The 26,398-nt window shown below is 40.2% G+C and overlaps 1 protein-coding gene across 4 annotated transcripts in view; it reads right to left on the bottom strand.

Annotated features, from left to right (window-relative positions):
• Positions 1–26,398, bottom strand: part of MYO1B (myosin IB) — a 145,907-nt gene that overhangs the window by 92,760 nt on the left and 26,749 nt on the right. For 3 of the 4 annotated variants that reach the window (XR_008483107.1, XM_054277599.1, XM_054277600.1), the window contains exons 3-5: positions 24,775–24,890; positions 5,537–5,631; positions 2,438–2,542 (exon numbers count right to left, since the gene is read on the bottom strand). Coding sequence is in view for 3 of the 4 variants with exons in the window: in XM_054277599.1 (XP_054133574.1) it covers positions 2,438–2,542; positions 5,537–5,631; positions 24,775–24,890 (316 nt within the window). In the remaining variant the exon portion in view is untranslated. The remainder of the gene's footprint in view (positions 1–2,437; positions 2,543–5,536; positions 5,632–24,774; positions 24,891–26,398) is intronic. The other variant, XM_054277601.1, reaches the window with a different exon arrangement.

Raw genomic sequence — 26,398 nt, 5'->3', positions numbered from 1 at the left:
TTTATTTACACCATTTCAACTCATTAATCCTACCCCAAGCTGAATACTATTCAGCTGAAATCAGTTCACAATGGAAATTTGTCTTCAGCCCGACCTAAGGTAGCTTTCTGATTAGTTTAGTTTAAATTTCTTTAGCTCAAGTTTAATGACAATGGAAATTCTCTGAGAAAGGACTGCCCAGGGTGACATTCAGATGGACAGCCACCATCTCAGAGCATGGGCAGGACAAGAACTCAGGCAGGAGGACGATTCAAGATCTCAAACTCCCACATTGTCCAAGCACATGGAGCCAAGCCGGAGTGTCCCCTCCATCATTAGGTACAGTACTCCTACTTCCAACAAGAGATTTTATTTATCCCAGTATTTATTTACATAGCATATATATACTCAAAGATCAAGTCCAGTCAATGTTTTTTGGACAGAAATAAGTACATGCCTTAAGGCTTCCACACACTTGCATGAGTAGACTTATTCTTGACCAAAGAACTAGAGCCAAAATGAAAAGTTTGTTGATCCTAAAGGCCAGGATAAGTGAAATAATTGTTTTTAAATCTTTATGCCCTGCAATAAATCATCTTTTCAACAACCAAATCTCTGAGCTGCATTTTCTTAAACACTGTGCTGAACAGTAAAGTCATTTATAACTGCATGGAGCCAAGCACAAATGTTCCATTATAAAGCATGAGGCACATTCCTTGGTTTTCCCTAAAGTTCATTGTTTCTAAAAGTTAATTTACAGTAGCAACTGTAATTTAATAAAAATAATCCCATAAGATAAATTATGCATATGTAACATTTATGTCATTTTCATGCACTGCAGTATGACTGAAACAGAACTACATAACCAAAGAAAAGTAAATCTTACCACAAATGCTTAATTTCTTTCTAAAACATACATAAGTAGCCAGGCTTGTTCAGTTTTTATTCCTTACAGAATAACCCTGTGTCCAACCTTCCAAAAAAGCTCAACAGGCATTACCAGCCCATCAAGTAGAACAAATAGTACCTTGAAATGATAAGGCAATCATCATTTATCATCATAAAATGATAAGGCAATCTTCAGTAAGCTCAGCTGATTCCTCTTGCATTAAAACAAAGCTTCACAAACCAACAAGAAATCAAACTCATTTGGCAGTCCCTGGGGAACAATCTAGCTTTGGCAAGAAAAGCCTCAGTACCCACCATGCCATTTCTGTCTGGATCTGAAATCTGCTTCCAGAACAGTGATAAAACAACACAGCTCTTCTCTGTGAACCCAAAACAATGCAGGGCTGCAATCCCCCCATTCAGCTTGAAGGGGAACACAGCTGATCATCAAAGAAAGGCTTATCCAGCACTTCTATTATTCTTAAATATCAACATTTCATCCTTTCTTTACAAGTCTTTGCTTACAATTTCTGGTTTATGTGCAAAGACCATGTTTTAACCATCCACTTCCCCACTGCTCTCTGCCCAATTTCTTGCATTCCCTTTCCTTTTATTTTTTTTTTTTACTTTTCCCTCTGTTTTCACTTGCAGAGTCCTTGCCCCCTATAGGTTCTAATTCATCACCTATAAGCAAGGCAATAAACATAATGTTGACACTCAACAGTCTTTACAAACACCACATATGACTTGGCCAAAATGCAAAATTATCTTTTGACAAATGACTTTGTCTCAGCACCACAGCAGCTTTGAAAATTCTGGGTAAGACTGAGCCAGGAATGGACACAATAGATCTAAATAAGTCAGTGCCAACTGAGGAACTTCTGAAGATAATTATTAGACAATGAGAGAGAACTGCAAGCTTTGAGGATCATATATCCTATCTCCAGGATTTAAAAAAAAAAAATTAATTCTGTTTCTGGCAGCCAACATCTTTAAATTAAAATCACTAATTAAAAAAAGAAAAGCCTTCATGGGAGAGCAGGAATGGCAGCTGTCAGGAAGGGCAGGCCAACAATCACCAGACCCAAGAAACAATAATTCTCAGGGAACAACAGGCATGCATATGGATTGGCTTAGTTTTTTCTAACATCCATTCCTTCATCCTTTTTTTTTTTACTAAAAGAGAACTAATGCCTTACAGAGCTTGTTTGTTTACTAGAGACTATAATAATATGATTTGGAAGGAAATGAATCAGAGGGACTGAAGTGAAGTCAAGTCTTTTGATACAGACAAGCATCATCAAGGCAGGGTTGAGAAAGAGTAAGCCCCTCTGAGAGCAGCAGGAGGAGGTTGGGAAGCATGACCTAACTTCCTGAGCTCTTCCTAAGTGAGGGAAACCATTTTCTTCTGAATAAAGTCCTACAGATGTATTCACATAAAGCATCTCCTATGGTTTTGGACACCAAACAACAATGAAACATCACCAGACACAGTTTTCCAAACCAGCTCAGCTGGAACACCAGTGCACACACAAGTAATATGCTGGCACATATTCAGTGAGATTCTTACCTTCAAGGACTGGATTTGACTGCAAAAGTTGTTCTTTTACTTGATTAACCTCTGCCCCTTTTCCGCACACAGCAGCTACATATGACATGACAAGTTTGCTTGCCTCTGTGGGGGAGAGCCAAATAAAACAGTGATAAGCATTGGCAAAAAGGCTGTGATGTGACTTTACAGACTAAATCCCCATCACATTTTCTCAAAGCCAGACAGGAACTGTGAGCACATTCACTTCAGTTTTCTCCTGCACTGTTGTACCATCTGGAAATGCAGAAGGAGCACACCCTGCTCTGAGACCCATGCCATTACATCAGCAATTCTCTTGATTTAAACACCTAGAGCCTCTACCCAAGCTTTAAAAAAAGCCACCACTGGATACAGCACATTACCTGCTCCTTTTTAGCCTCAGTAAGAGGCATTCTTCAAGGGAAGAATATTATCCCCTGCTGACACATTGGAAATGTTTTAATCTAGCCTGAAAATAAACAGGCCCAGGCAGTTTCAAGACACAAAATTCAATCAGTTTATATCAGCAGATACACAACAAGTGCAAAATACAACACTTACACACATGTAATTACAGCTCTGCTCTACGAGCAGCTGAGTAACTGCAACATCACCTAACGTGCTGCAGTCTGTCTGAAAGCAAAACCAACAGAAAAAGTGAAGCATTCATTTAAACAATAAAACTAGTTTGGAGCTGCTTTTAAGAAAGTTTGGAACAATTTTTGGATTTTCAAAGCTGGGTTCATATGGGTGTCAATCACCCATGACAGAAACAAAGATTAGATAATCCATCCAACCCTTCTGTTATCGCTGGTCAGGAAAAAGCAGCTGGAAAATGATTTGGTTTATACAGAAAGTCTGTGATGGTTACTACAATGCAAGATAGTGAAATTTCAGGCAATATAGGCTGATAGATAGTGTAATTACTAGCAGCTGGAAAACCTATCAATTCCAGACTGTGGTCATAAAAAAAAAATCATTATATTTGTAACAGATCTTCAGAGATCTGCTACAAATTTAAGTGTCTCATTTCAGGAAAGAACTGACAGATGAGACGTTATCCCTTGGATTCTTATTTTTCCTGTTTAACCAAATTTGTTTGTTAGCATTATATCACTATTCCATGTGTAGAGGAAAATGAGCAAACCTGCCACACAGGAAGCAATCAGGGAGCACAAACTTTAGGTGTGCTCAGGAGGCTCCCATCTCCTTTATTTGTGTCTCAATCGCAGCTCTCATTTTTTACTCTGTTCCCCTCAGAGCTTGGAATTACCCAATTATTTAATTTGAAATATTTCCTAAAACAGTCAACATCTTTAAGCACAGGTACTCAATCACTGAGAGAAACATGCACTGAAGCAGCAAAAAAGCTATTATAATAGTTTACACACAATGACTTCAATACAGGCTTTGAATATCAGCAAAAGAAAATAAAGGCACTTTCTCTTATTAGCAACTCTGTTTGCCCCAAGAAAGACATCAGGAAGGGAGTTATCACCCTAACATTTCAAAACATTTAAATACACCCCTTATTCTGGTGATGCACCATGTTTTCTTGCTCAATGTAACTATCAGTTACAATTAAAAACATGCAGAGAAACAAGGACAAAATTGGAAGTAAATAAAAAGACTCAACTGATGACAGTTCAGTTTCATTTCTTCCAGGGTAAAAATGTCAACTATTCTGGCTATCAAAATTTTAAAACACAGTTATATAGTGTATCTGTAGTAAGAAGTTTGTTTCCTTAACTCCAGTAACTTGTTACTCTCTCCACCCCCTGTTTTGTACTTATCTTTACAAAAAAGGAATAATTTATACTATTTCCCATATGGCTATAAAAATTACAGAACCCTCAAAATCTCTATACAAATCTAAATCTACTATTTACATATAGAGAAGTTCAACAACTCAACCTCTGATTCAACTTTCAAATGAATAAATCAATAATATGTGTGCCTTAGTTGTATGAGGTGCTTTATAATTCACAATTTTTGAGGAAACCAAGACATGTAACACCACAAATCCAGGACTCTTTGCTAAAGTCTGAGCTTCTAGACAGAACTTCAAAGAGTCATATTAATAAGAAATTGGGGTTTTTAAACTACACTTCTACTGAACAGGTTTTCCTGTCATTGAACTGTAAATAAGGATTATATTACAAGACTTCAAGACTTCCTAATTGGGGGCCACTAATCTAAGAGCACTAAAGATGATGATTACACTTGATATACTTGTAGATGCTTCCAAAGTCTTGGAAAGCAACTTCTTGTTACCTACTTTGAGTCTTGCCCAGAATAAGCACACAAAGCCCCACATATTCTCAGATGCAAAGGAAAAATCTCTCAAATCACTTGGAAACAGATGCATGCCTTCCTACCCACTGTCTCTTTTGCAAGTCACCTCTGTTTTAAAGAGGTGCTATCTTTGCTATCTTTCAAAATAACTGGCTTCTTTTTTTTTTAAGGTCTACCTAAAATGTACTGCAGTTATGCAATCCTCTCTTGGTTTCTAATCTTCCAGTTTATAACCAGCAGTCATTTTCAAGGAAATTTCAGCTTTGCCTAAGAAACTCAGCGCTCTGTCACACAAGCCAATCTTAGCACTGTAGCTGAGCACAGTGTGCAAAGGACTGATAAAATTTCCAAAGTAATCAGCTACAGTTATTTCTTTTCCTTAGATAAATAGTATAATCCAGTTTTTAAAGGCATGTATTTATTGAGAGACAAGTGGAAGTATCAAGTCTAGAAAACTCAGAGCATTCAGTTTTCCATGTCTTCAGGTTTCCCACCAAGACAGCCTAAACATTTTCGGGCCCTTGCAATACTCTGTGACAAGTCAGCATGACTTTGGTACTACTCTGGATACTGATGAGGACACTGTTCTAACAGGACATGGGATTTCAATGTGGTGACAGCGTGAAAAAACATTATTTTATGTGAATTCACAGCTGCAGCCACAAGTGTGGCAGCACTCACTTTCTGCAGTGGCCAGACACAGAGAATTACTGACATCTCTCAACTCTTACTGACTCCAGCTTCCCTCTGCAAGGCTCTGAACAGCCCTGAATGGTTTTTAATCAGATCCTAAATGCTCCTTACCTGTTTTCCCAGCTCCACTCTCTCCTGTGATAAGGATGCATTGGTCTTTGTCCTGGTCCCTTAAAGACCTGTAGGCTTCATCAGACAGAGCAAAGCTGCAAAGAAAGAAAGAGCCAAGTGAGAATTAGGAAAAAAACCCAACAAAGTACCAAATACTGATAATAATTACAAGCTGTCCTTCACACATCCAGGAAGAAAAAAAACCAAAAAACCAAAACTCTCCAAGTGCTAATGTTCCACAAGTAGTGAAACACTCACTTTTCAGAATTTAAAGACCCACAGAAGTAAAATGGATACTTTTTCTCAGAGAATTACTTAGACCACCTTCAGGAATAGGCAAAGATAATCTTGAAGTTCTCCTAAAGAGAGCAAAGTCAAAACAAAATAACAGAGATTTAGGGAAGTGCAGCTATCTTTCTTCATTGAACAAAATGTCATATTCTCCACTGAAAAAATGTCAATACAACATCAGGGCATGGTTTGTTCTTTCCTCAGGAAAGAGGAGAACCCTGACTAATAATTACACCATAAGCCACAATTTCTACTCAGTAAGAAGAAATCTCACTTTATAAAACACTGAGCATTTTAAGCCTTTGGGTAGAGCTGGACTTGTGCATGAATATGCAGAATTATTTCTCACTAACTCTGTTCTTATCCCAGTAAGTGTGATGCCATGTAGGGAGCCTAAAGAATATAACAAGAACAAACAGATTTCCTGTACCAAAAATGCCTTTTCCTGGAGGCTCAGAATATCATGACCCTGGAACTCCTGGGCTGCAATTTGAATCCAGATGTGCTCTGCTGCCATGCAGCAACATATACTTTGGAGAAGTGCAGATGGTTCACTTATATTTAGTTCTCTTTAGTAGCAATTTTGAGGCAGAACAAAGTTTTTTCTTTCAACTGCATTTTTCAATTAATGGAATGAAGTACTCTGGAAACTAAGCATTTTCCACTTGGAAAAACTTAAATACTATCTGAAAAAAGGACATAAAAGCAAAATCCAAATAAAAAGGCACAAATGCATAATCCAATTACAAAAAATTATATCCAAACACAGCATATTTTTACATGAAATAAACAGCTGTTCAACAGACCAAGACCTTTGTTAGGTTACTGCATCTAGTAAAATATTTAGTGTTTATATATCTCCAAAAGTAGATATTGTTTACAGAAAACAAACCATGCATGAAAAACAGAAATGAACCTTTAGGTCAACATAAGATGCAGAATCATTGAAGGTTCAGTGCACTTTTTAGAAACCTGATTCTTTATTCTACAACAGTTTAGGAGTTTCACATTCAGCTGATAACAGCAAACAGATCAAGTGTTTGTTTTGGACAGCACAGCTATAGGGTGCTTTTTTCACAGGCTCCTTCATAGAAGAGCAAGCTCTTTGTCATGACACCAGTGATGTGAAGCAGGAACAACACAATGCAGGCAGTGAGAGCCACTCAGGGCCTTGTCTAGAGGCTCCTACTGCTGCAGTTTGAAAGCTTTGAATATTAAACCTACATCTACTAAAATCAGTCATAAAAAAATCTTATTTATAAGTATAAATATATTCATTTATATATTTAGAAGTATATTTATATATTTATATCTATATATTTATAAGTATAGATATATATAAATAATAATTAATAATAAATATATATTAATTATATATATTCTATATAAAATATATATTAATTATATATAAATATCTAAAAAGACAAATATAATTATATATAAATTATATAGAATATAATTTCCATTATAGTAATTATATAATTATTATATATTAATATATAATTTATAAATAATATTTATATAAATAATTATATAAAATTATATATTATATAAATATAAATGTAAATATAAAATACTTATTGCCACCACTGTCCCTTAGTTTCAGGCTTCCCTTCCCAAAAAGTTTATGAAGAGCATGACAAGTTATCTCCAATTTACCATCAGGTGCATGTGCAACACCATTTTTTCTACTTCCTCATCCCTCACCTGTATTAGACTCACCACACATTTGCTTATTTGGGTTTTGTTTGCCTGTTTGGCTTTATGGTCACATCATGTTACCAGCTCAGCCACCCGCTAAAAGAGACCCAGGCGACCAAGTGAGGGCATTCTGGAAGATTTGGAAAATGGGGAACTGAAACAGCTCACAGCTCCTTTGCTCCTGAGCACTGACACCCTCCCCTCCCTCTCCAGGGCCTGCCAAGGATGCTCAGGCCATGGCTTCCCACTTTTTGTGTCCCGTCCATCTTCTCTCCTGCAGCAATCTGCCTGCCCAGCTCAGTAACCCACCCAGGGCTCCACCTCTCTCCCTGCTTTTCCCCAGCCTGTTTTGTCCAAGGCACTAAATGACAATTCTCCTCTCTGCACAGATGGCTGGACCATCCCCTTAACACCCGTGATCAAAGGTCATTGACTCCTTTTGATGCACATCCCATCCAACCCGAGCAGGGCTGAAATCTGTGCCCAAACCTTAATGCTGCTGTGCTGACTGAAGCATTTGAACTCAGTAGTTCAGCTGGAGGTGAAAATGTGTTTACAAGAGAGTGGCAGGCTGTAATGGTTTTAGCATTACAACAAAGTCACATTGTGATGTGGCCAACATGCTGGAGAGCTAGCAAGAAAAATATAAAATATTCTGCTGCTGCTGAGAGACCATGACACAATTTCTGGCTCCCATTTCACTGTTTGGAATCCAAACTACAGTAGCAGTAACACTTTACCAGACTCTGTTACAGGACATATTTAGGAAATTAATAATATTTGTTGAATGTTGCTGCAGATATACTTGCAAAAAAGTACAATAGCACTCAGAAAAGCTTATTCCAGCACAGATTACCTTCCTTTTTGCAAAAAAAAAAAAAAAAAAAAAAAAAAGAAAATTAAAAGCAACAGGATGCAGATGAAAGAAATAAACTTCCCTGAGCATTCATAGGCCGCATGAGACAAATTTTAACAATAATGCTGTGATTTCCACAGGTTTGACTGAGGGAAACTGTCTTTCAGCAAGAAGATAAGACTCTGAGACGCTTTTCAAATTTACAGACTGCGTGGCTCATTCTGTGCCTCTTGTCCTTCAAACAATCTTGGCCATCAACTACTTTTTCACTTTTGAAACTATTTTCTTGGCAGCAGTTTCACACTGGAAAATGAAATCAGCATCAAGCACAGAGGAAGTATTCTCTGTTGATAGACTGAGTTACGAGTTAATCAGCTTAGTACCCATTCATCTTTTCTAATACACTGAATTTAAGCTTCTCAACAGCCCCTGTCAAAATGTATTTTACTGCTTGATGTATTTATTAACTCTGCCTGCACTGCATGGTTAAAGACACCAAATCATGCTTTTTCTCCTTCCTCCACAGAAAAACTGAGAGCCTAATATTGCAATGAGGTTTCTGAAGTTGGAGGAGAGAGGGGGATTTCATCTAGTTCTGGTTTAATCCAATCTAGTCAGAATTTTCCTGCCATTTTCTCGAATCTGCACAACCCACAAAGCCTAATAATACCCTACCACTGTATCAAATATTATCTACTATAGACAAAAGAAAAAATAAGTCAACTCATTTCAAAAGAAGTTTTGCATAAATACTTATCAAAAGTGACCCAGTAGAAGTGTTGCAAAATCTATCACTGATGTTTCAACCACTGTTCCAACAATCCAACGGGAGGAGGATTAACCAAGAGTCTTTTTAAACAGCTAAGACTTATCTTTCTAGCACTGCAAAAGAGCAATAGCACATTTCTGTCAGTCTGAACAAAGATCTTTATCTCAAAGAAAAAGATACATGTATTCAGATGTCATGTTGACTTTCATGACACATTACACCTCACAGTCCTTCCTATTATCAACATCCTTAATAATCTTTTCAGTAACAGAAAACCCAAACAAAAACAAACTTTAAGTCTTTTAGTGCAAACTCTATCTAATAAAAAAGATAGAATTCTATGCTATTGCCTATTTGTTTAAAAAATAATTTCATTTAAGTTCATTTAACACATATTAATGGTTTAGAGACCATAAAGAATCCTAGCCTTTTCCTTTTAGCAACATGAAGAGACATGGCTCTGTGAAGCCACACTGGCAACCATGGATTTAAACCACATACCTCTCTTTGAGCCACCTCCCAATTACAGAGCCCAAGTAAAATTTCAGAATAGTTTAAAAAGCAGTTATGAACCATGTGTTTCCAATTAGCTGATGAGTGCGTCAGCACTGTCAGTTACCATACCTTATAATAAGCTCTCCTTTGATTTTTAGGTTTTTCCTGGAGGAAGATGACATCCTCTTACCACAACAAACACAGAAATCTTTACTGGAGCTCTCTTTTAGCTGAGACTTAAGTATAGAAGCAATTTGAAATCGAAAGGCCGCCCACACCTGGCTCAGTAAAAGGGCTCTGCTTCTTTCTAGCCACAAGCTCCAGATGGCCAGATCTGTCACAAAGTCCTAACCCAAAAACTTAACAAAGGGAAACAGCACAGCCCTCCAAGGGAGACTTCCAAAGGGCTCTGGCACTTTTCAGCATCTCAACAGCATCTCTGTGTTAAACATCTTTGTGTCTTTGGGGTCAGGAAGAGCCCTACTCACTCTGAAACAAGCAGCAAGTGCAGCATTTGAACACTCCAGATTGCACCCACAATTATAATAGCCATAAAAATCTCATTCTTATAAGTCAGAAATTCACCTCACAGCTTTTCTACCACCTTTTTCCTTCAAGCCAAACTCACCAGGATCAGTATTTGCCAGTATACTGGTACTTATTTGTGGTATCATTTTCATGCTTCCTTTCATTTTCCTTAGCATTCTCAATTAAAAGTAACTCATTAACACTCTTTTAAATTCTCTCAAATTGCTCTTCTCCTGCACTAATAGAGTCAATTCACTTATTCACCAGCTGTTGCTTTGATTCAGAGATCATGGGTCCCCATTTCAGAACATCTATTGCTTAATCTTGGCTATGGAAATAAGGAAAACCTATTTTCTTGACTGTTCCAATTCCTCATGAAGCAGAGCCCTGGTACCAGGGATCATTTCTGCCCAAGCATGTCTAAACACACTGGCAGGATGCTAAAGGCCAGTGCTTATCAAAAACTCTATACCATGCTAGACTAGAAAGAATAGCAGTAATACATAAATTGTGCATGTACTTTTAATATAAATTTTTCATAAAATGTAATTTACTTACTTCAAGTTTACTCAAGAGCATAATTTAATTTCCTTCCTTCTCTTTCTGAATGCATAGAAGTGCCCAATAGCAGGGTAACAGCAAATAAATTATTTCATTCTCTCATAACATGCAGTGGGAAAGCATCAGAATTATATTTTGTTTCAGAATGAAAAGCCTAACAACCTGAGCTAGGAACAGTCAAAGCAGATTTTATAAAGTGCTTTGAGGCTTTACATTGTAAATCATCACTATTTGCTATATATATTCCCCCACCCATTGAAGCTCAGTGGAAAATTCACCATTCAGGGAAAACAACTCTAAGAGATTATTTATAGTATTAGCTCATAGTGCAGAATCACTTAATTGCCCTAAGGATAAAAAGTGTACTCCCATTTTCCATAATTACAAACTGTCTCATGTTCAGAGCATTGACACACTTGAAAAGAAAAGGTTGATTAGCCTGCCACTGGAGTGAATAAAGTAACAGCTGAATTGATGGAGCATCAGCTAGGATGGACCTTCGCAGGCAAGCAGCTGCTCTTTCAAACATGCCAATCAGGGGGAAAAAATAAAACAAATTTAAACACCAGGATAAAGAGGTGTGCTAAGACAGATGGAAAGCCTTTGCTCCTATTCATATCCCCCATTTTTATTTTCCTGGTGAGCACAGGACCCTGTTTTATCAGCAACACTGTGTGGTAACACACTCAGCAGAAGGGTACCTCCTGCACAGGCCTCCCCACTTTGTCATTCACGTGAGCCACTGGGACATTATTAGATGCAGAATAAAGCCCAAAGCTGTGCAAATCAGCCCATTGGATTTGTAAGAAGCAGCCATCCTTTACAGAAGGAAAAGGACAGAGAAAAAGGTGGGGGGGAACAGGACAAAGCCTCTCAATTTTCCTGGGTAGGACACTTCAGTACACAGGCTAATATTAAGTCAAAGAGATTTATTTTCTGATAGACTGGGAATATAATATAACCTCTGATGCTCATGTATACACTGCAGGTTTAGCAGAAGATTTGTCTCAGACCAATAAGCTGAGGTCTGGACAAAAAGAAAAAAGTTCTTGCTGAAAATCTCGTCTTTCTCAGACTGAGGCAGATCTAAGGTGTGTTCAAAGAACTTCAACTCCAAAACCTCCCTACAGAGAGGTTCAGACAATGCTTCTTCCAAAACACTGTGCCTGCACAGCCTCCCAGCTCACCAAAATCTGGTCCTTTTCCCTCTCACAGGATGGCACATATTTCCACTCCAAAGGAGGTTTTATCAGTTTTGGTCACTTCCTTTTACTCTATAAAAATTAAAAAAAATTTTAAACCACCAGTGATTTTTCCCTAGCACTGTACAGAACAGCCAAAACTGCAGCCATTGATATTCTGCCTATTTCAACAACATCTAAGACATCTTGTTAGAGCTCGCATTAACGTGATGGAAAACAAGAAGTGCCTTTTACCAGGAGCCTGCGACCCAGCTGTTGCCTTATTTTCCTTCAACCAGTGCAAAACAGGATCTCTGCAGCTGAGGATGGCCATGCCACAACACAGACTACAAAATCAAGTCTCCCTGTGAGTTTTAGCAAGCCTGACAAGCATGGCCACATCCCACCCCGGAGCTCAGTGCTGCAAGCTGGCAGTGCAATGCACCCAGCAGAGACTGGGGAGAGTGGCCTGGGCATGGCCTCAAGGCTGGGTCCTCTAAGGAATGCAGGGAGCAGCAGGCAGAGCCCTGGTGCTGCAGGTAACCAAGCCCACAGGCCCATCCCCTGTCCCCCTGGCACATTTTCCATGGAGCACCAGGTTGGGCTGGGTGCTCAGGGCACACCAAGCTGAGCTGGCGTGTGCCAGTGCCACTGTACCCACCATAATAAACACCTGCAGCTGCACACCAACAGGGCTCCTGGCATCATCTAAAGAAGGGAACTGAAACAGCAAACTCCTCTTTGGAGCAGGTTCATGCCATTGAAGTGAAGATACACATAAATTGAGGTGGGGCAGGGAAGCAAGTACCTCCTCGCTTTCCAGCTTGGCTTGCATTCCCTTTTGGCTAGTCCCATTTTCTTGACATTACATCAGCCAGTAGGATGGCACACAACCATCACCTCCTCCCTCATACTGACACTCTGTGGGTTTAGTCCAGCAGGAACCAGTAGGGCCCAGTCCCACAGCACCAACCAGATGAGTCTGTCACCCCAACACTCCCTGAGCCCAAACACCAGGCTGGGTTACCCCAGGCAGACACAGCTCCTACACAGTCACACAGGAGGACATGGACACGGACACGCCTCCCACACACCTACGCCAAGTCAGTCTGCTGCCACCTGCACTGCAAAGATTTCAGGTTTCTTGAGAGAAAAAGGCATTTCTGTTCACAAAATAAATAATTCTATTGGGCTATGATATCCTTGAAGGGAAGTACAGGAAGTGTTTTCTATTGTTTCATCAAAAATCAGATTTAATTAGATGTTTATTTGCTAGGATGAATCAGCAATTGCATGCTTGATTTAATGACTACCTAAACCAGCCAAGTCCTTACACTCTGTGTTCTTACTGCAAAACTGTAGGCTGAAGTTTCCTGGTAGCCAAATTCTGCATCAGAAGCTGCAGGTTTTTCCCTGAACTGCCATCCCAAATGCACTGGAGGAGCCTGCAGACCCCAGGGGAGAAGCAGTTTCACAGCACAGCAGAAATGCTGGTGGCAAACTCCTCATTTTTCTCCACAGACCTTCTGAAGCTTCCCAGTCCCTGAGGCTGGGCTTGTAAAATTTATTATTTATTCCACTTTTCTGGTTCAAATGGAGCAGCAAGGGGTCAGACAGCTGAACAAAAAGGGAAGACAGGAGCAAACTGATTTGCCATGCCTGGCTTCTGTCAGAGTTTAACTAGAGGGCACAAAATTATTTAAAATCCCAGTTCACTGTTTCATCTATGCAGAAGCAGATTTGAATTGCACCTCTGAGCTTTTGCATATGTGTGGAAATGAAGGGCTGCTGGGACAGAGAGGAAAAGGGGAGCAGGAGAAAACAGTCATTCCCTTTTGCATTGAAATATAGAGACACTCAAGATCTTTACAGAAAAATGAATTTGTTTCTGTACCTAATACAGAATGCGTGTGAAACTCAGGGAAGTTCACTTGCCAGACACACATGTTCAGTTCAGCTTTGATCAAATTTTACATAAATGAAATCTTTTTCTGCAGAAAAAGCAAGAAATCCCTTGGTTATGCTGATACACCATGAGAATAACGTGTCCCAAAAAACTGCAGTTCATCTTGCCTTAGCTGGCTGCAAAACATACATTTTCCATCAAAATGAAACAATGCAAACCAATTATTCCTTGTTTTTAAAACACAGATAGTGGTTCAAAAAGGGTCCTTAAAATTACTCAGAGCTATTTCAGAAATAACAAGCCCAGACCACAGGTTAAGTTGGATACTTAGAAAACAAAACTCTATAATCCTGTTAGAGGAACAGTGATCATCACAACTTGCTAAGTGCTATACAGACAGGAATATACTATGAATTGCTTTTCTCCTTTCTTTTTAATTTATAAATAGGATGTATATTTGGGGTTTACAGAATGTGCTGTTCCCAGACAGTGGCAGAGCACTGATTTGCTCTGTTCAAAACTCCAGTGACTTCTTCATCTCACAAATGAAACCACAACAGGGCTGTGCTGGTTGTGGGGTTTTCCTGGGGCACTGAAGGGCAGACCGCTGCTCTTATGATTTTACATGAAAAAATGTTCAGCAAATAGTGTTCCACGTCTCTGCCTCAAAAAACACTCTCCTGCTTAGCAAATAGAAAATCCTGCTTTTTTTCCTGCAGCCCTAGGAAGCATCCTGAAGTCAGAAAGCAGAAATAAGTAATTTCCTCCTGATGCAGTGACAGCAGAGATACAACAAGTCAAGTTTTGGAACCATGCAGGGTTTATTGATACCATGTGTTCATGCAGGGTCTTCTCTCACTGCAAATAATTTTACTGCAGAACTATCAGTGCTTTCCAAACAAATTTGTTCTACTTTGCTCACTCGAGAGAGAAAAATAATTCATTCCTTTATTCTAAAGTAAAGAAACATGTTCCAGTACTCGGGGAGGGAAGATCAGCAAAGTGAGGTGCACAGCTTCACATACTCGCTGCACAGAAAGGGACATGCTTTAAAAGGTCTCACCTACAAAGAAATAATCCAGCACAATTAAACTCCAGCGTGCAGCACATACCTGAGAGCTACAACATCTCACAAGATACATTTTGAGTGACTTCATAGCTCTGTCTGGTGAGACAGGTAAACAGATGTCAGCCATGCATTAGTGCAACACACTCCACTGGACTGCAACCGTTTGCCAGCAGAAAAAATGCCAAGCATTCCACCAAATTAATCTCATGGTAGTGGAGAAATGCAATCAGAGAATCATAGGACTGGACTGGAAAGGACCTTAAAGATCATCTTGTTCCAATCTCCCTGCCATGGGCAGGGACACCTTTGCTAGACCAGGTTGCTCCAAACCCCATCCAGCATGGTCCTGAACATTTCCAGAGATGGGGCAGCCACAGCTTCTCTGGGCAACTGTTCCAGTCTCTCACCATCCTCTCAGTAAAGAATTTCTCCCTGATATCCAACCCAAACCTACTCTCAGCCTGAAGCCAGTCACCTCATGCTCTTGCTCAAAGTCCCTCTGTCCCCCTTTGTGGTGGGCTCCCTTCAGAAGGGCTGTAATCCTGTCACCCCAAAGCCTTCTCTTCCCCAGGCTGAACAATCCCAAATCTCTCAGCCTTTCCTCACAGCAGAGGTGCTCCATCCCTCTGATCACCTGGAGATGATCAGGTCCCTGTCCTTGCTGTGCTGGGAGCCCAGAGCTGGATGCAGAAGGGCAGTAGGAGTATTTCCACATCCTCAGAGCTGTTTGTAAGCTAAACTACGCTGCCAATCACCAGATTTGAAATCCAGGCTCTGTAACAAAGGCTAGAATGCAGCTGCCCACAGGTTTATCAGAGACAACAGTGACAGAACTGCAAATAAAAGTAATTCACTTATCTGGAAAACATCTGAAAGGCAATGTCAACACTATGTAATTACATAGTTATGCTGCTACTCTGCTCAGAGGTGTTACTGAATCCTTTTGGATTTTGCAAATAACTCTTAAATTCTCTTTACAATCCAAGTAGTTTGTTAAGAAGTTAAGAAAGCTTACACAACTTAATTTCTGCCTCCCAGCTCTCTTTTCCAAATAAAATCCCTGCCATGAACCCCAGGGCAAAGTAGGCACTGGAGCTTATCTGAGCTTCTGAGAGCTTGTTAGCTCAGGTACAGCATTGAGCTAACATGTCTATCTAGTCTATTAAATGCCATTTGCTCGAGTTTGTGAATGAGATTTGTGGACATATATCCAAAATTATATTTCTATGAATGGTCAGAGCAAGAAATGAAAAGCCTCCTTCAGACTGCTGAAATATGAGGCTCCAATTCAGCCCATGTGGGCTATTTCCAGTAACAACTTACTGCATCTACGTCCTTGGTTGGAATGCTGATGCTCAAGGAGGATGTCAACTGCACATATTTGTTCTCATCCTCACTACATCCTCACTAAAAATCATCTTGGAGTAATTAAGACCAGTTGCAGCTTGAACTCCACAAGGTTTAGCAACTAAAAATCATTTCTGCAGTATGTAAAATGGAAACTGTATGGAAGAAAAATGCAGATTTAAACTAATTTACTGAAATGACCACAATTAAACTGTCTTTGTAGTTCAGACCTTTGTTTGTAAACCCGAGTCCCAGCTCTCTTATCTATTCAAAACATGAGTACAAGATTATTCAGTGTGCTAGACTGTAAATATTAAGACTGTATTTCCTGATTCCTAACATGAAAAAGTTTATCCTTAATAACCCAAACTCCATTAACCATGCTGTACCCAGAGCTGAATAAAACAGAGCCTTTTGCATAATGCTGCTGGTGAAAAGAGATTGAATGGGCAATGATCTGCTGTTAACAGTGGTACAATATCTGAAATTTTACTAGTGTTTCTTTAAGGGTTTAAACATCAACCTTGTTGATGCTGTATCGAAGATCACCACAAAGGCTCCTAGCAGAGCAGATGGGCATTTTCTAGTGGGCTCTAAATTGCTTAAAGGAAAGAAAAAAAAGAAGAAAAAAGACAACCATTAAACACAATGAGACACTTCCAATGAAAGAACAACAGCTGTTCTTACTTGCAATCTGAAATCCCAGATCTTAAAGAGAGTAGCAGGCTGCCAGTGCAGGAAAGGCATAATGAAAATTCTGGTCCATGTATACACAGTGCATAAAATGGGATTTGTCTCCTTTTTGACAGGGCCTCTACCTGCCCTCACTTTTCAGACTGCATTTAAGAAAGGAAACACAGTAGTTTTCTCCTTTTTTAAGTATAACTCATTATTTTCACTGTGCAAAAAGTCCCAACATTCTAATTCATGAAAGGAAAAATGAAGCTATTGAACACTCTACTTCATGTGACAATGTGAATTAGTTTCAAAAAAATCTTGGTATTTTATGTCCCAAAAATATCAATGGCATAATATAAATTCTAGGCAGAAAAATCCAGTTCCAGGAAAATGAGAGAAATGGGATCTGGCAAAAAAGTTACCATTAGTTTAGTCTGCTGAAGCATTTACACACATCCCCAGCTTATATTTAGGCACTTTTTTTTTGGCCTTTTTTCTTAATTATCTTTGGTCTAATAATCTAGCTGAGTTCCAAACTCTTCTGTGCTTACAAATAAACATAGACTATTACAGATACACTCACATGCAAGGGGGGGGGGGGGGGGGGAAGGAAGAGGGAGAGATTGTCACAGATAACCAAAAACATTTGACTCTCCATCCCCAACATGACTGAAGTCAAATGTGAAGTATGTTGTGTACAGGGGTATGAGTAAATATTTGAAAACAGTTCTGAAAACAAAGTTATTTTGTTGAGGCTCTAAGACAGCAGTTAATTCGTGAGGGATGCTTCGAGATTATTTTCCTTTGTACACCATGACAACAACTATAGAGTTACAGAAGCATCTGGAACAGATCTCATGTTAAGTGTTTTCCTTGAACACTCACAGTGTTTTAAAGGTACCCAAATTGTTGCATTCCTCTTCCTCAAGGAGCCCACGTGAGGGCTGGCTGGGAGCACACACAGCTCTCCAAAGGAGACACTGATGGATGAGCAGGCTCTCCTGGAGCCAGGTGGGTCCTGCCCGGAGAGGGGCCTCTGGCAGTGGCACTCAGGAGCTGTGAGTGACAGCACTGCCAGCTGCTGTGGCTGGGGACACTCAGAGGGTTTGTGTGCCAGCAGAACTGGTGCTTCTGAATGCTTTTGTCATGGCAGAATACACTGCTGCAGCTTCTGGGAGATGAGGGAGGGTGGGACCACAGGCAGCCAGCACTCTCCATCTTCTGGGGTATTTTGGGAGGCAGTTTTGCCTTGATGCTTTTTATAACCCCTGAGGCCTCTATATATACTCCTTCCTAGGCTGGGAAGTGTTTAAATGCCACAAGAGCACAGAAATCCAGTCTGGCTCCACGCAGGCTGTGTGCAAGGAGCCCTGTCAGCCCCAGCCCACCTGCACAGAGCTCTGCTGCTACATGGCATTGTCTGTTCCCATCCCGGACATCCCATGGCCTGGACACCAACAGCAGAATGACAGCACCAGGGCCATTCAAAAAAGAATTTAAAGGGCCTTTTCATTTCTTAATTTAGACTGAGCTACTTAGAGGGCCAACAGAAAGGCTCGTTCCACCAAACTTTGGAATCCAGTCTAAATGTCACACCAGAATATTCTGAAAATTGAAATAGAGCACAACATTCATATATATACTGCTTTTTCAGGCTGTTTATACTTCTTGGGTGTTGGGTGCATTTCTGGAGCTGCCTTACAACTGCACATCCTGCTATAAATCAGTTCCTGTATTATTCTCCATTATTAGAAAATTTCATGCAATCTAAAACCAGCAGCAAACAAGCAAATACTGTTCTTGTCAATAAGACTGTATGCAACTCTGGAGCATGGGGCGAGATGGCTGCAATATGTGCTATCCAAACCCACTAAAATAGCCCTGATCAAATTTCAGGAAAAGCTAAATTAGTTGTTGCATGTGGAAGAAACCCTGCTTTATACCCTGAGCCTCCAAACTGGCAAAATGCCTCCTCAGAGGTCATTCACTTCAGTATGGCCACATCACAACTGCCTTCCTCAAACCCTTGTTTCCTCAGAAGGACTTCTGAGGTCTCCACCCAAGTGTAAAATGTAAGAAACTGAATGCCATGATTGGTGTGAGAGAACATTGCAATAGAAGAGGCTCTTCTCAGGCATGAAGTCCTTCTGGCTCTTGAAGCACATCTGATGTTTCATCATCCCCCTTTCACCTCTATGCTTGAGGGATTTACATTCATGGGCTCACCACATCCAGCTCTGGCTCTCTACAGAGGTTAAGAGAATAATAAGTCTCACTCCTACCAAAAAAAGACTTCAAGGTTCTCTGTACACTCCACCCGCTCTTCTTCTTTCAATTCCCTCCAAGCATGGGTTTAACAATTAGGTACTCACAGTCCTCTCTAAGTGCTATTTATGATTTCCACCAGTCACAGATGTTCCCTCCCTGCCCAGTGGTCAATTATGGCAGCTAACCTCTGAAGTGAGCAGCTTCCCTCAGCCATAAATCTCTTCTGAGAGCAGAACTCTGCTGATGAACAAGCCCAAAGACCGAGTCTCTGGAGAACTCAGGAATTATTAGGAATAAGAACAAAATGTCTGTAAAATCAGATGCTGTAAGGTGAGGGAAACCACAGTGGGGTGGTTAGAAAAGAAGGGAAAAAAAGAAAAAGAAAGAAAATGAAGATTAGGAAAGTACAAACTGAAACGGAAATGTTAAAATAAACACTGGGGCAATGAAGGACACTTAACTATGTCACAGCCTTTCATCCCACCACCAACTTCTTCAAGACAGCTACTATGCATCTTACCACTCTGCTACCTATGGGTAAAAATCTACTTTTACATACAGGTAAAAACTATCCTTCACAGCTGAAGCTTTATCACACCCTCTAGACAAAAATATTTGCTTTACATCATAGAAGAAAAAAAGTATTTTTCTAAAGTCTTGGTGTTTCTGAAGACATCTGATCCTTTAACATCAGCAAAAAAAAAAAAAACAACCCAAAAAACCAAAAAAAAACCCAAGCCCTAGAAGCAAAAATCTAACTTCTATATTCAGCATTTACATCAGCTCAAAAGCTGAAAAGCGAACAGCAAATTGTATCCATTGTCACAGTAACTGCAGATATCCACAGGATAATGATTAATCCCAATAATTATCTATATGACAATAATGTAAATGAGAAACATAAAAACATTCCTCATTATTGCATTTTATCAGGTATCACATTGGTGTATTTGTGCTTGTATCCCATATAAAAGCAAGCAGTTTTTCTAGAGTTGCCTGCATAAATTTAAGTCTTAATTTGAAAGCTTTACATGCAAAACTATTCAGAAAACTTCAGAAATGTGGATTTAAAAGAATCAATAATAAGTAAATAAAATATACTGCAAATTGCCTACATGGAATTCAGTAAGGGTCTGATAAAAGCCACCTCCAGATTTCTAATGTCACTCTAAACACTTCAGTGCACAGCCTAAAAAAATGCAGAGTGACCGAACTCTTATTTGAATGCAGCTGGCCATTAGCAATACAGCTGCCACTTTTACTTTGTCCCTCAACTTAAAATAATCTGTATTTTTTTCAGAGCACGCAGGTAGGGCAGCTCAGACCATAAAGGGGAGCCAAAAGCCACGTGCCACCTTCCCTGCCAGGGACAGAGAGCTGCTAGTAGCCAGGAGACAAGGTTAAAACAGAAAATTCAAGAAAGTACCTACTCTCCAACCCCTTACTGCCAATCTGTTACTGTTAGGGAAGTGATACAGCATGGTGGTTACAAATATGTGGGATGATAATCTATTTGATTTCCCATTGCATTCACTTCAAAGATGCCAGCAGCTGTCTTTGTCACCAGGGAAAATCAATGTAAAATACCAGGATAGACAGCTTGGTTTGCTCTCATGACTAGCTCAGCCACAAGGTAAGTAAAGCAGCAATTACATCAACTGAAAGAGTAATTACATCAACTGAGAGAGCAGAACAGAAGTGTAAGAACTGCACAAATCAAGCAGCAAACTGTTTGAACACTGAAATGTCATACTCTGCCCTGCCAAGTCAGAGACAAGTTTGATCCTGCCTTGCAGATAAAGACAAAACCAGCAAGATTAACAACATTAAAACAAAAACAACAAGCCAGCAATTAAAAAGCTTGGTAAACTTCCTATTATACTCCTATGCAAATAGCCACAGACTATGAAAACACAGCATTCCAGGAGACCTAGAAAAATAACACTTCTATTACACGGTGCCACAACAACAGTAGTGCACTCAGGGAGGAATGAACTATTAAAATAAAACCCTCTTGGATCAAATTTTATCAGCTATAAGGCTATCCAAAATCACCTGACCAGAAACTTTGTCTCAGCAATTCAGTTTGGCTGCCCATTCAAAGTGTGACTGTGACCCTGCTCTAGTTTCCAGAGATCATTTTAAAAAAAAAAACCTACAGAAAAACAAACCTGCCCAAGCCCTGCAATTAAGCGTTAACTGGCGTCACTGAAAGCATCAGTCACTCTCACAGACGCTCTTGAGGAAACACAGAACAGAGGACGAGGTGTTCCCTCCCTCCTCTCTCAGATTAGGGCTAACAAAACACCTGAACAGATCTTTCACTCCCTAAAGTGTATTTCCTCCAGTGATCACACACAGCAGGAAATCCACAGGTATGGATTTGCTTCCTGTCATTATAAACTTCTCTTTTTCCTTCTGTTTCCCTGTGCCGGCCAAGCCTGCTCTTTACCTGGGACAGCTGACATTCTCAAGCACACCCTCCTTACCCATCACACCTAGGCACACACAGGTAGCTCCAGCCCAGACAGAAGCTCACACAAAACTCCTGGAAAACCAATAAAACATTATTTTGGTTCTCCAGGAGCTTCCACACAGAGCTGTCCCTGTGGAACATCCATGGGAGATTGCTCTAGAGATGCTGACACTTAAATCCTGGGCTTCCCAAACCTGAATGTTCCCTCCAAAAGAGCAGACATTGGAGAATTTGAGTTGTTACACCAACAGGAGATGGAAGAGTTCTGGTGCCATACTGACCTGGTTTCTATAGCAATCTCCAACCAAACCACTGCTAGAAATCTTGTTTTAATTAATTGTTTGCATTTTTCTAGCTAGCATTAGTACCAAAGTTACATTATTTAGACAAAAACATGTTGAAATAAGGAATACAGTATATATAATTTTATTTCTAGACACACTTTCTAGGTTGGATGCATTAGTTTTAACTTTAAACAATCAAGAATTTAGCTTTGCTCAGGATCACACAACAGAGGCCAAAAGTCTTTCCCAGTGGTCTTACCCACAATCAATTCTTCGGAAGAGTCCATGGCTCAACAGAGATTTACACATCAAAGAAAACTAAGTATGCACATTTCCACAAATCAATGGGGGGTTTTCACCCCCGTGGCAGAACAAACACCACAAATTGCAATTTGTCTCGCAGCATCTCCTCATTAAAGTTCCTGAGCAGCTAAAAAAGAACCACCTTGAAGATTGCAAGGTCTCTGAGGAAGTGCAGCAGCCTCCCTAGACACGCCTGAACCCTGCTTTTAGCAGTGGCCTGCTGCTGCCAGAGCAGCCAACCCTAGAATTAGCTGCAAGCTCCAAGGGTGGGATGATGCCAGCTCCATTCCCAAGTCTGTCAGCCCTCAGTCTGTCCTGTCCAGCAGGTGACAAGCATAGTGAATAGCCCAGGCCTGCTCCAAGCCACCCTGACAGCTCCACTCAGGATCTATCAACCAGCACCCAAGGACCAGCTCCACATTTGCAGAGTGGACAACTGGACTGGCACAAATCCTTAGGTACAGCACCTAAGGAACTACACATAAGGAACTCCACACTGAAGTGGATGAGAAGTGATTTAGGCTTGCCAGAGATGCCATAAGGCAGCCTACATAGCACTTACTTTATGCATCTACAATGCTGCCCAAATATCTCTTGAAGATGGTGAGAATTTTACCAATTTTAGCAGAGCCAAAAGAGACTCTCTTGATTCTGCAACTCCCATAAGCATCTAGAGACAGGTGGGAAGGGAAGCAAGGTCACCATGAAGAAATATCATTTTATATTTCTACAGTTTGCAAATTATGTATCAGTAATAGAAACAAAGATTATTTCCTAATCCTTTATTTTTAAAGACATTTTGTCCACTTCTGACACTTAGGTGTCAGAAGACAAAAGTCTCACACAAAAGCAATACAAAATAAAGAAAATTTGTGAAGAGATCATATGTATCCAAAACAAATTAGGCTTACACTTTTCTTGACTAGGGAATCTATATAAACTTGCAAGGAAAATCTATTACTATCAAGCAATTGAGATCTCCTGACAAAAATTAAAAGTCAATATTTTCTCACTTCAGTCTCTTGCTCTCAAAGTAGATTTCTAGTGTTTGGGCTCCAGAAGTCCTGGCTGTGAGGTGGGAACCTGACCATACAATTATTGTCATTAGTGGTGAATGATGTTTATGAAATACTTTTCTACCAAGTTCAGACTCTCATAATACACACAAGAATGACTCTTGACCATTTCTGCTCTGAAAAACCATCTCTCAAGAGAGACAGAAAAATGTGGAGATCAATATATTACTACACACTAGATTCAAGGTGTAATCAAGTACATACACTGACTTTCAGAATGTCAGACAAGCTTTAACTCACAGGTTTTATTTTTAAAATACTCCATCATTTGACAGCAAATTTCATGCAGCTGAGCAAAATTAGCAGAGCAGAAAGTTCTTTTAGCAAGGAACTGTGTCAATTTAGCAAGCAATTGGGCTTGCTAAACAAAACAGTGAAGAAAGAAAGCCTGGATTTAGCCAGAGTTCAGAACCAAGAGGTCCAAGAACTACCAGAAGTTTATTTCATGTGATTATTGGGCTGTTTGCATTGCAGACTACACTTCTGCGAGAGTGACAGATGAAGTGTTAAGGCAAAAAAATAATCAGTTAACTAAATAACTCGCAGAACACTTTGCACACAATTTTCATTTAACCAAAAAGTTACCACTGAAGAAAGATGTATAAATGTATGGCCCTGTTTAGACACTTATCTGACCACTGATTGACCCAGTCAGTCTCCTGAATTTGTGGCTGAAGGGTCAGGTGCAGCCTCACACCCAGCTGGAAGCACTTCCCCTTCCCAGTGTCACACTGAGGGGACAAACAGCAGGCTCCAGCCTCACCTCTACAACTGGCAAGGTAAAATTATCACTGCAACCTGCAGAGCTCGAAGATCACACACCTTACTCTCACCCACACCTGCAAACAGCACCTTGTCCTGTTATTCATCCTGTTTTAGTCTTAAAGTTTGCATTATGCATTTAGGGTGCTCTGGCTGTCCTTTATCAATGGGCTCATTTCCAGCCAGCACGGACCAAGCTTTAATTTTCCTACAGTTACCATTCAGACATATCCAACACATTTCTGCATTCATCATGAGAGGGTTGGGGTTTTTTTTTCTGCATTGCACAAAGATAAATTAAGAGTTTCCAATATCAAAAGTAACACTATATGATTCAAACATATTTAACACCTCGAGGCTCCCAGTAGGCATCTGGACTTCGAAAGAAACAGATTTCCTTGAAAACAGACTGCTTACTTCACAATGCTGTAATACTGGCTACTGCTAACAGTTAGGAAGGAATGCTCTGAAATGCACATACCAGGACCTAAGTGCATGAAAGAAAAAGGGAAACTCATTTTAACTTCACTTTAAAATATGGCTGAGCTAATAAAAATTCGTTTTGGGGGAGCAGTGGTGTGATTTTCATTTTGGTTGCTTTAATCAACAGATCTTTTGAGGAGAGAGACAGCTGGTACCATCTGTTCCCAGCCAGAATGAAAACTAAAATTTCTTTGCTGTACTTACATGTGAGGACTGAGTTCATAAAAGTTTCGGTTTCTGTATTCTTCCACTTTCTCTGGAGTATAAATGGGGAGAGATCTGTAGGGGTTTATTGATATCACCACACTGCCAATGTATGTCTGTTGAAGGAAAAAAGAAAATTATTGTGGGTTTTTCTTTTTGACATACTTTTGCTGCTTATATATTATTTGCCCATTTAATAATTTTGTGGAAACAAACAAACAAACAGGCCTAATTGTAGCAATGAATAAATATGTTCATACTTTCCAAAACACCTTTTAGATACTCTCTCTCGGGTCCAAGGTAGCTATTTCTGCATAACTGAAAGCCTCTTATGAACATTTTCTAAAAGAAAGCCCAATCATACTATATTTCTGTGACTAATTCAGCTGGGGGAGGGAAAGGCAGAAGGACACAGATGTTCACGAAGAACTGACTCCATCTGCATGGCAAATGTCACACGAGCTTTGCTGCAGCCCTTGGCCACTCACACCAAACCCCAAAGGGCAAGGCTGGCACTGGACTGTGCCCCTCTTCCCAAGGAGGAGCTTTATGTCACCTTGCCAAAGCCTCAGGCACAGAAGAAGCCAGAAGGGGAACAGCCTTGGACAGGTTTCTGCCATGGTTCCTCAGCAGATGTGAGGTGCAATTTGTATTTCCAGATTCTAAATGTACCCCCTATCACCCTTGGGAAGCAAAGGGAGAAATGTGTTGTTCCACTCTGTTAGACCCCACGCACTGCTGGCCTCAAGGAAGACCAATTCTGCACACCATGACTCCCATGTCTGCTCATGACACCATTAACTGGGATCCTTCAGCCTACTGTCAGATATCCCACAGCTTTCTGTGCCTCCCTCCAGCTCCAAGGGCTGCACTCAAATACACTGAGTGGCAAAAAATGCCAAAACCCCATTCCACCCTGCCTGCAGGTACTGACCACAGATTAATAAAAACCCCAAGTGTTTGGTATCTCTTTGCACAGCTGTGAAACAAATAAATAACACCTGATGAAACATGGTTTTTCCAGTAACCAGTGCTGCCTGGGAGGTGTATACGCTCTACACATAGCCACAGGCTCCCATTACTTGGATTACATTTGCAGTAACTACAGAAGGGAAAAAAAAAATAGGTTTTTTTTTTAATGTGCTATGATTCTAAAGGGCTTCTGTGCTGATATCTCAGCACCTGACAAACACTATTTGGATTTTTCCCCACAACATTTCTGAGAGAAAATACTGTAATCTGCACTTTGAAATGGAAGGAGAGGCATGAGGAGCCCAAGCTACTGAGCAAGCAAGTTCAGTAGAGCATCCAATTATGGCCATGGCTGAAGTAAGAAATGAAAAATATTAATTGTTGCAACCCTTCCAGATCTAACTTCCATGCCTAAAGCAATTTCCTGCTAAACGCTACTAAATCTGGTCCTAAGCAGAAAGCGAGAGGAGGAATATTTCCCATTTTCCATTGCACAGATACGCACAGGCAAGCTGTGAACTCACATGGCATCTTCTGTCCCAAGCTGAGTGGCATAAACCAGACTGCAGTGGTAAAACAAGTGGCATGAGGCCTCCAGAGACTCTCAAATCTCATCCTTTACTGTTTCCTATTCCTGGGATGGATCAGAAGC

This window comes from Melozone crissalis, unplaced genomic scaffold (assembly GCF_028551555.1).
Source record: "Melozone crissalis strain CALT ecotype California unplaced genomic scaffold, PUWL_Pcris_2 ptg000023l_1, whole genome shotgun sequence".
NCBI classification, from domain to species: Eukaryota; Metazoa; Chordata; class Aves; order Passeriformes; family Passerellidae; genus Melozone; species Melozone crissalis.
This window is presented reverse-complemented; position numbering and strand designations above follow the sequence as displayed.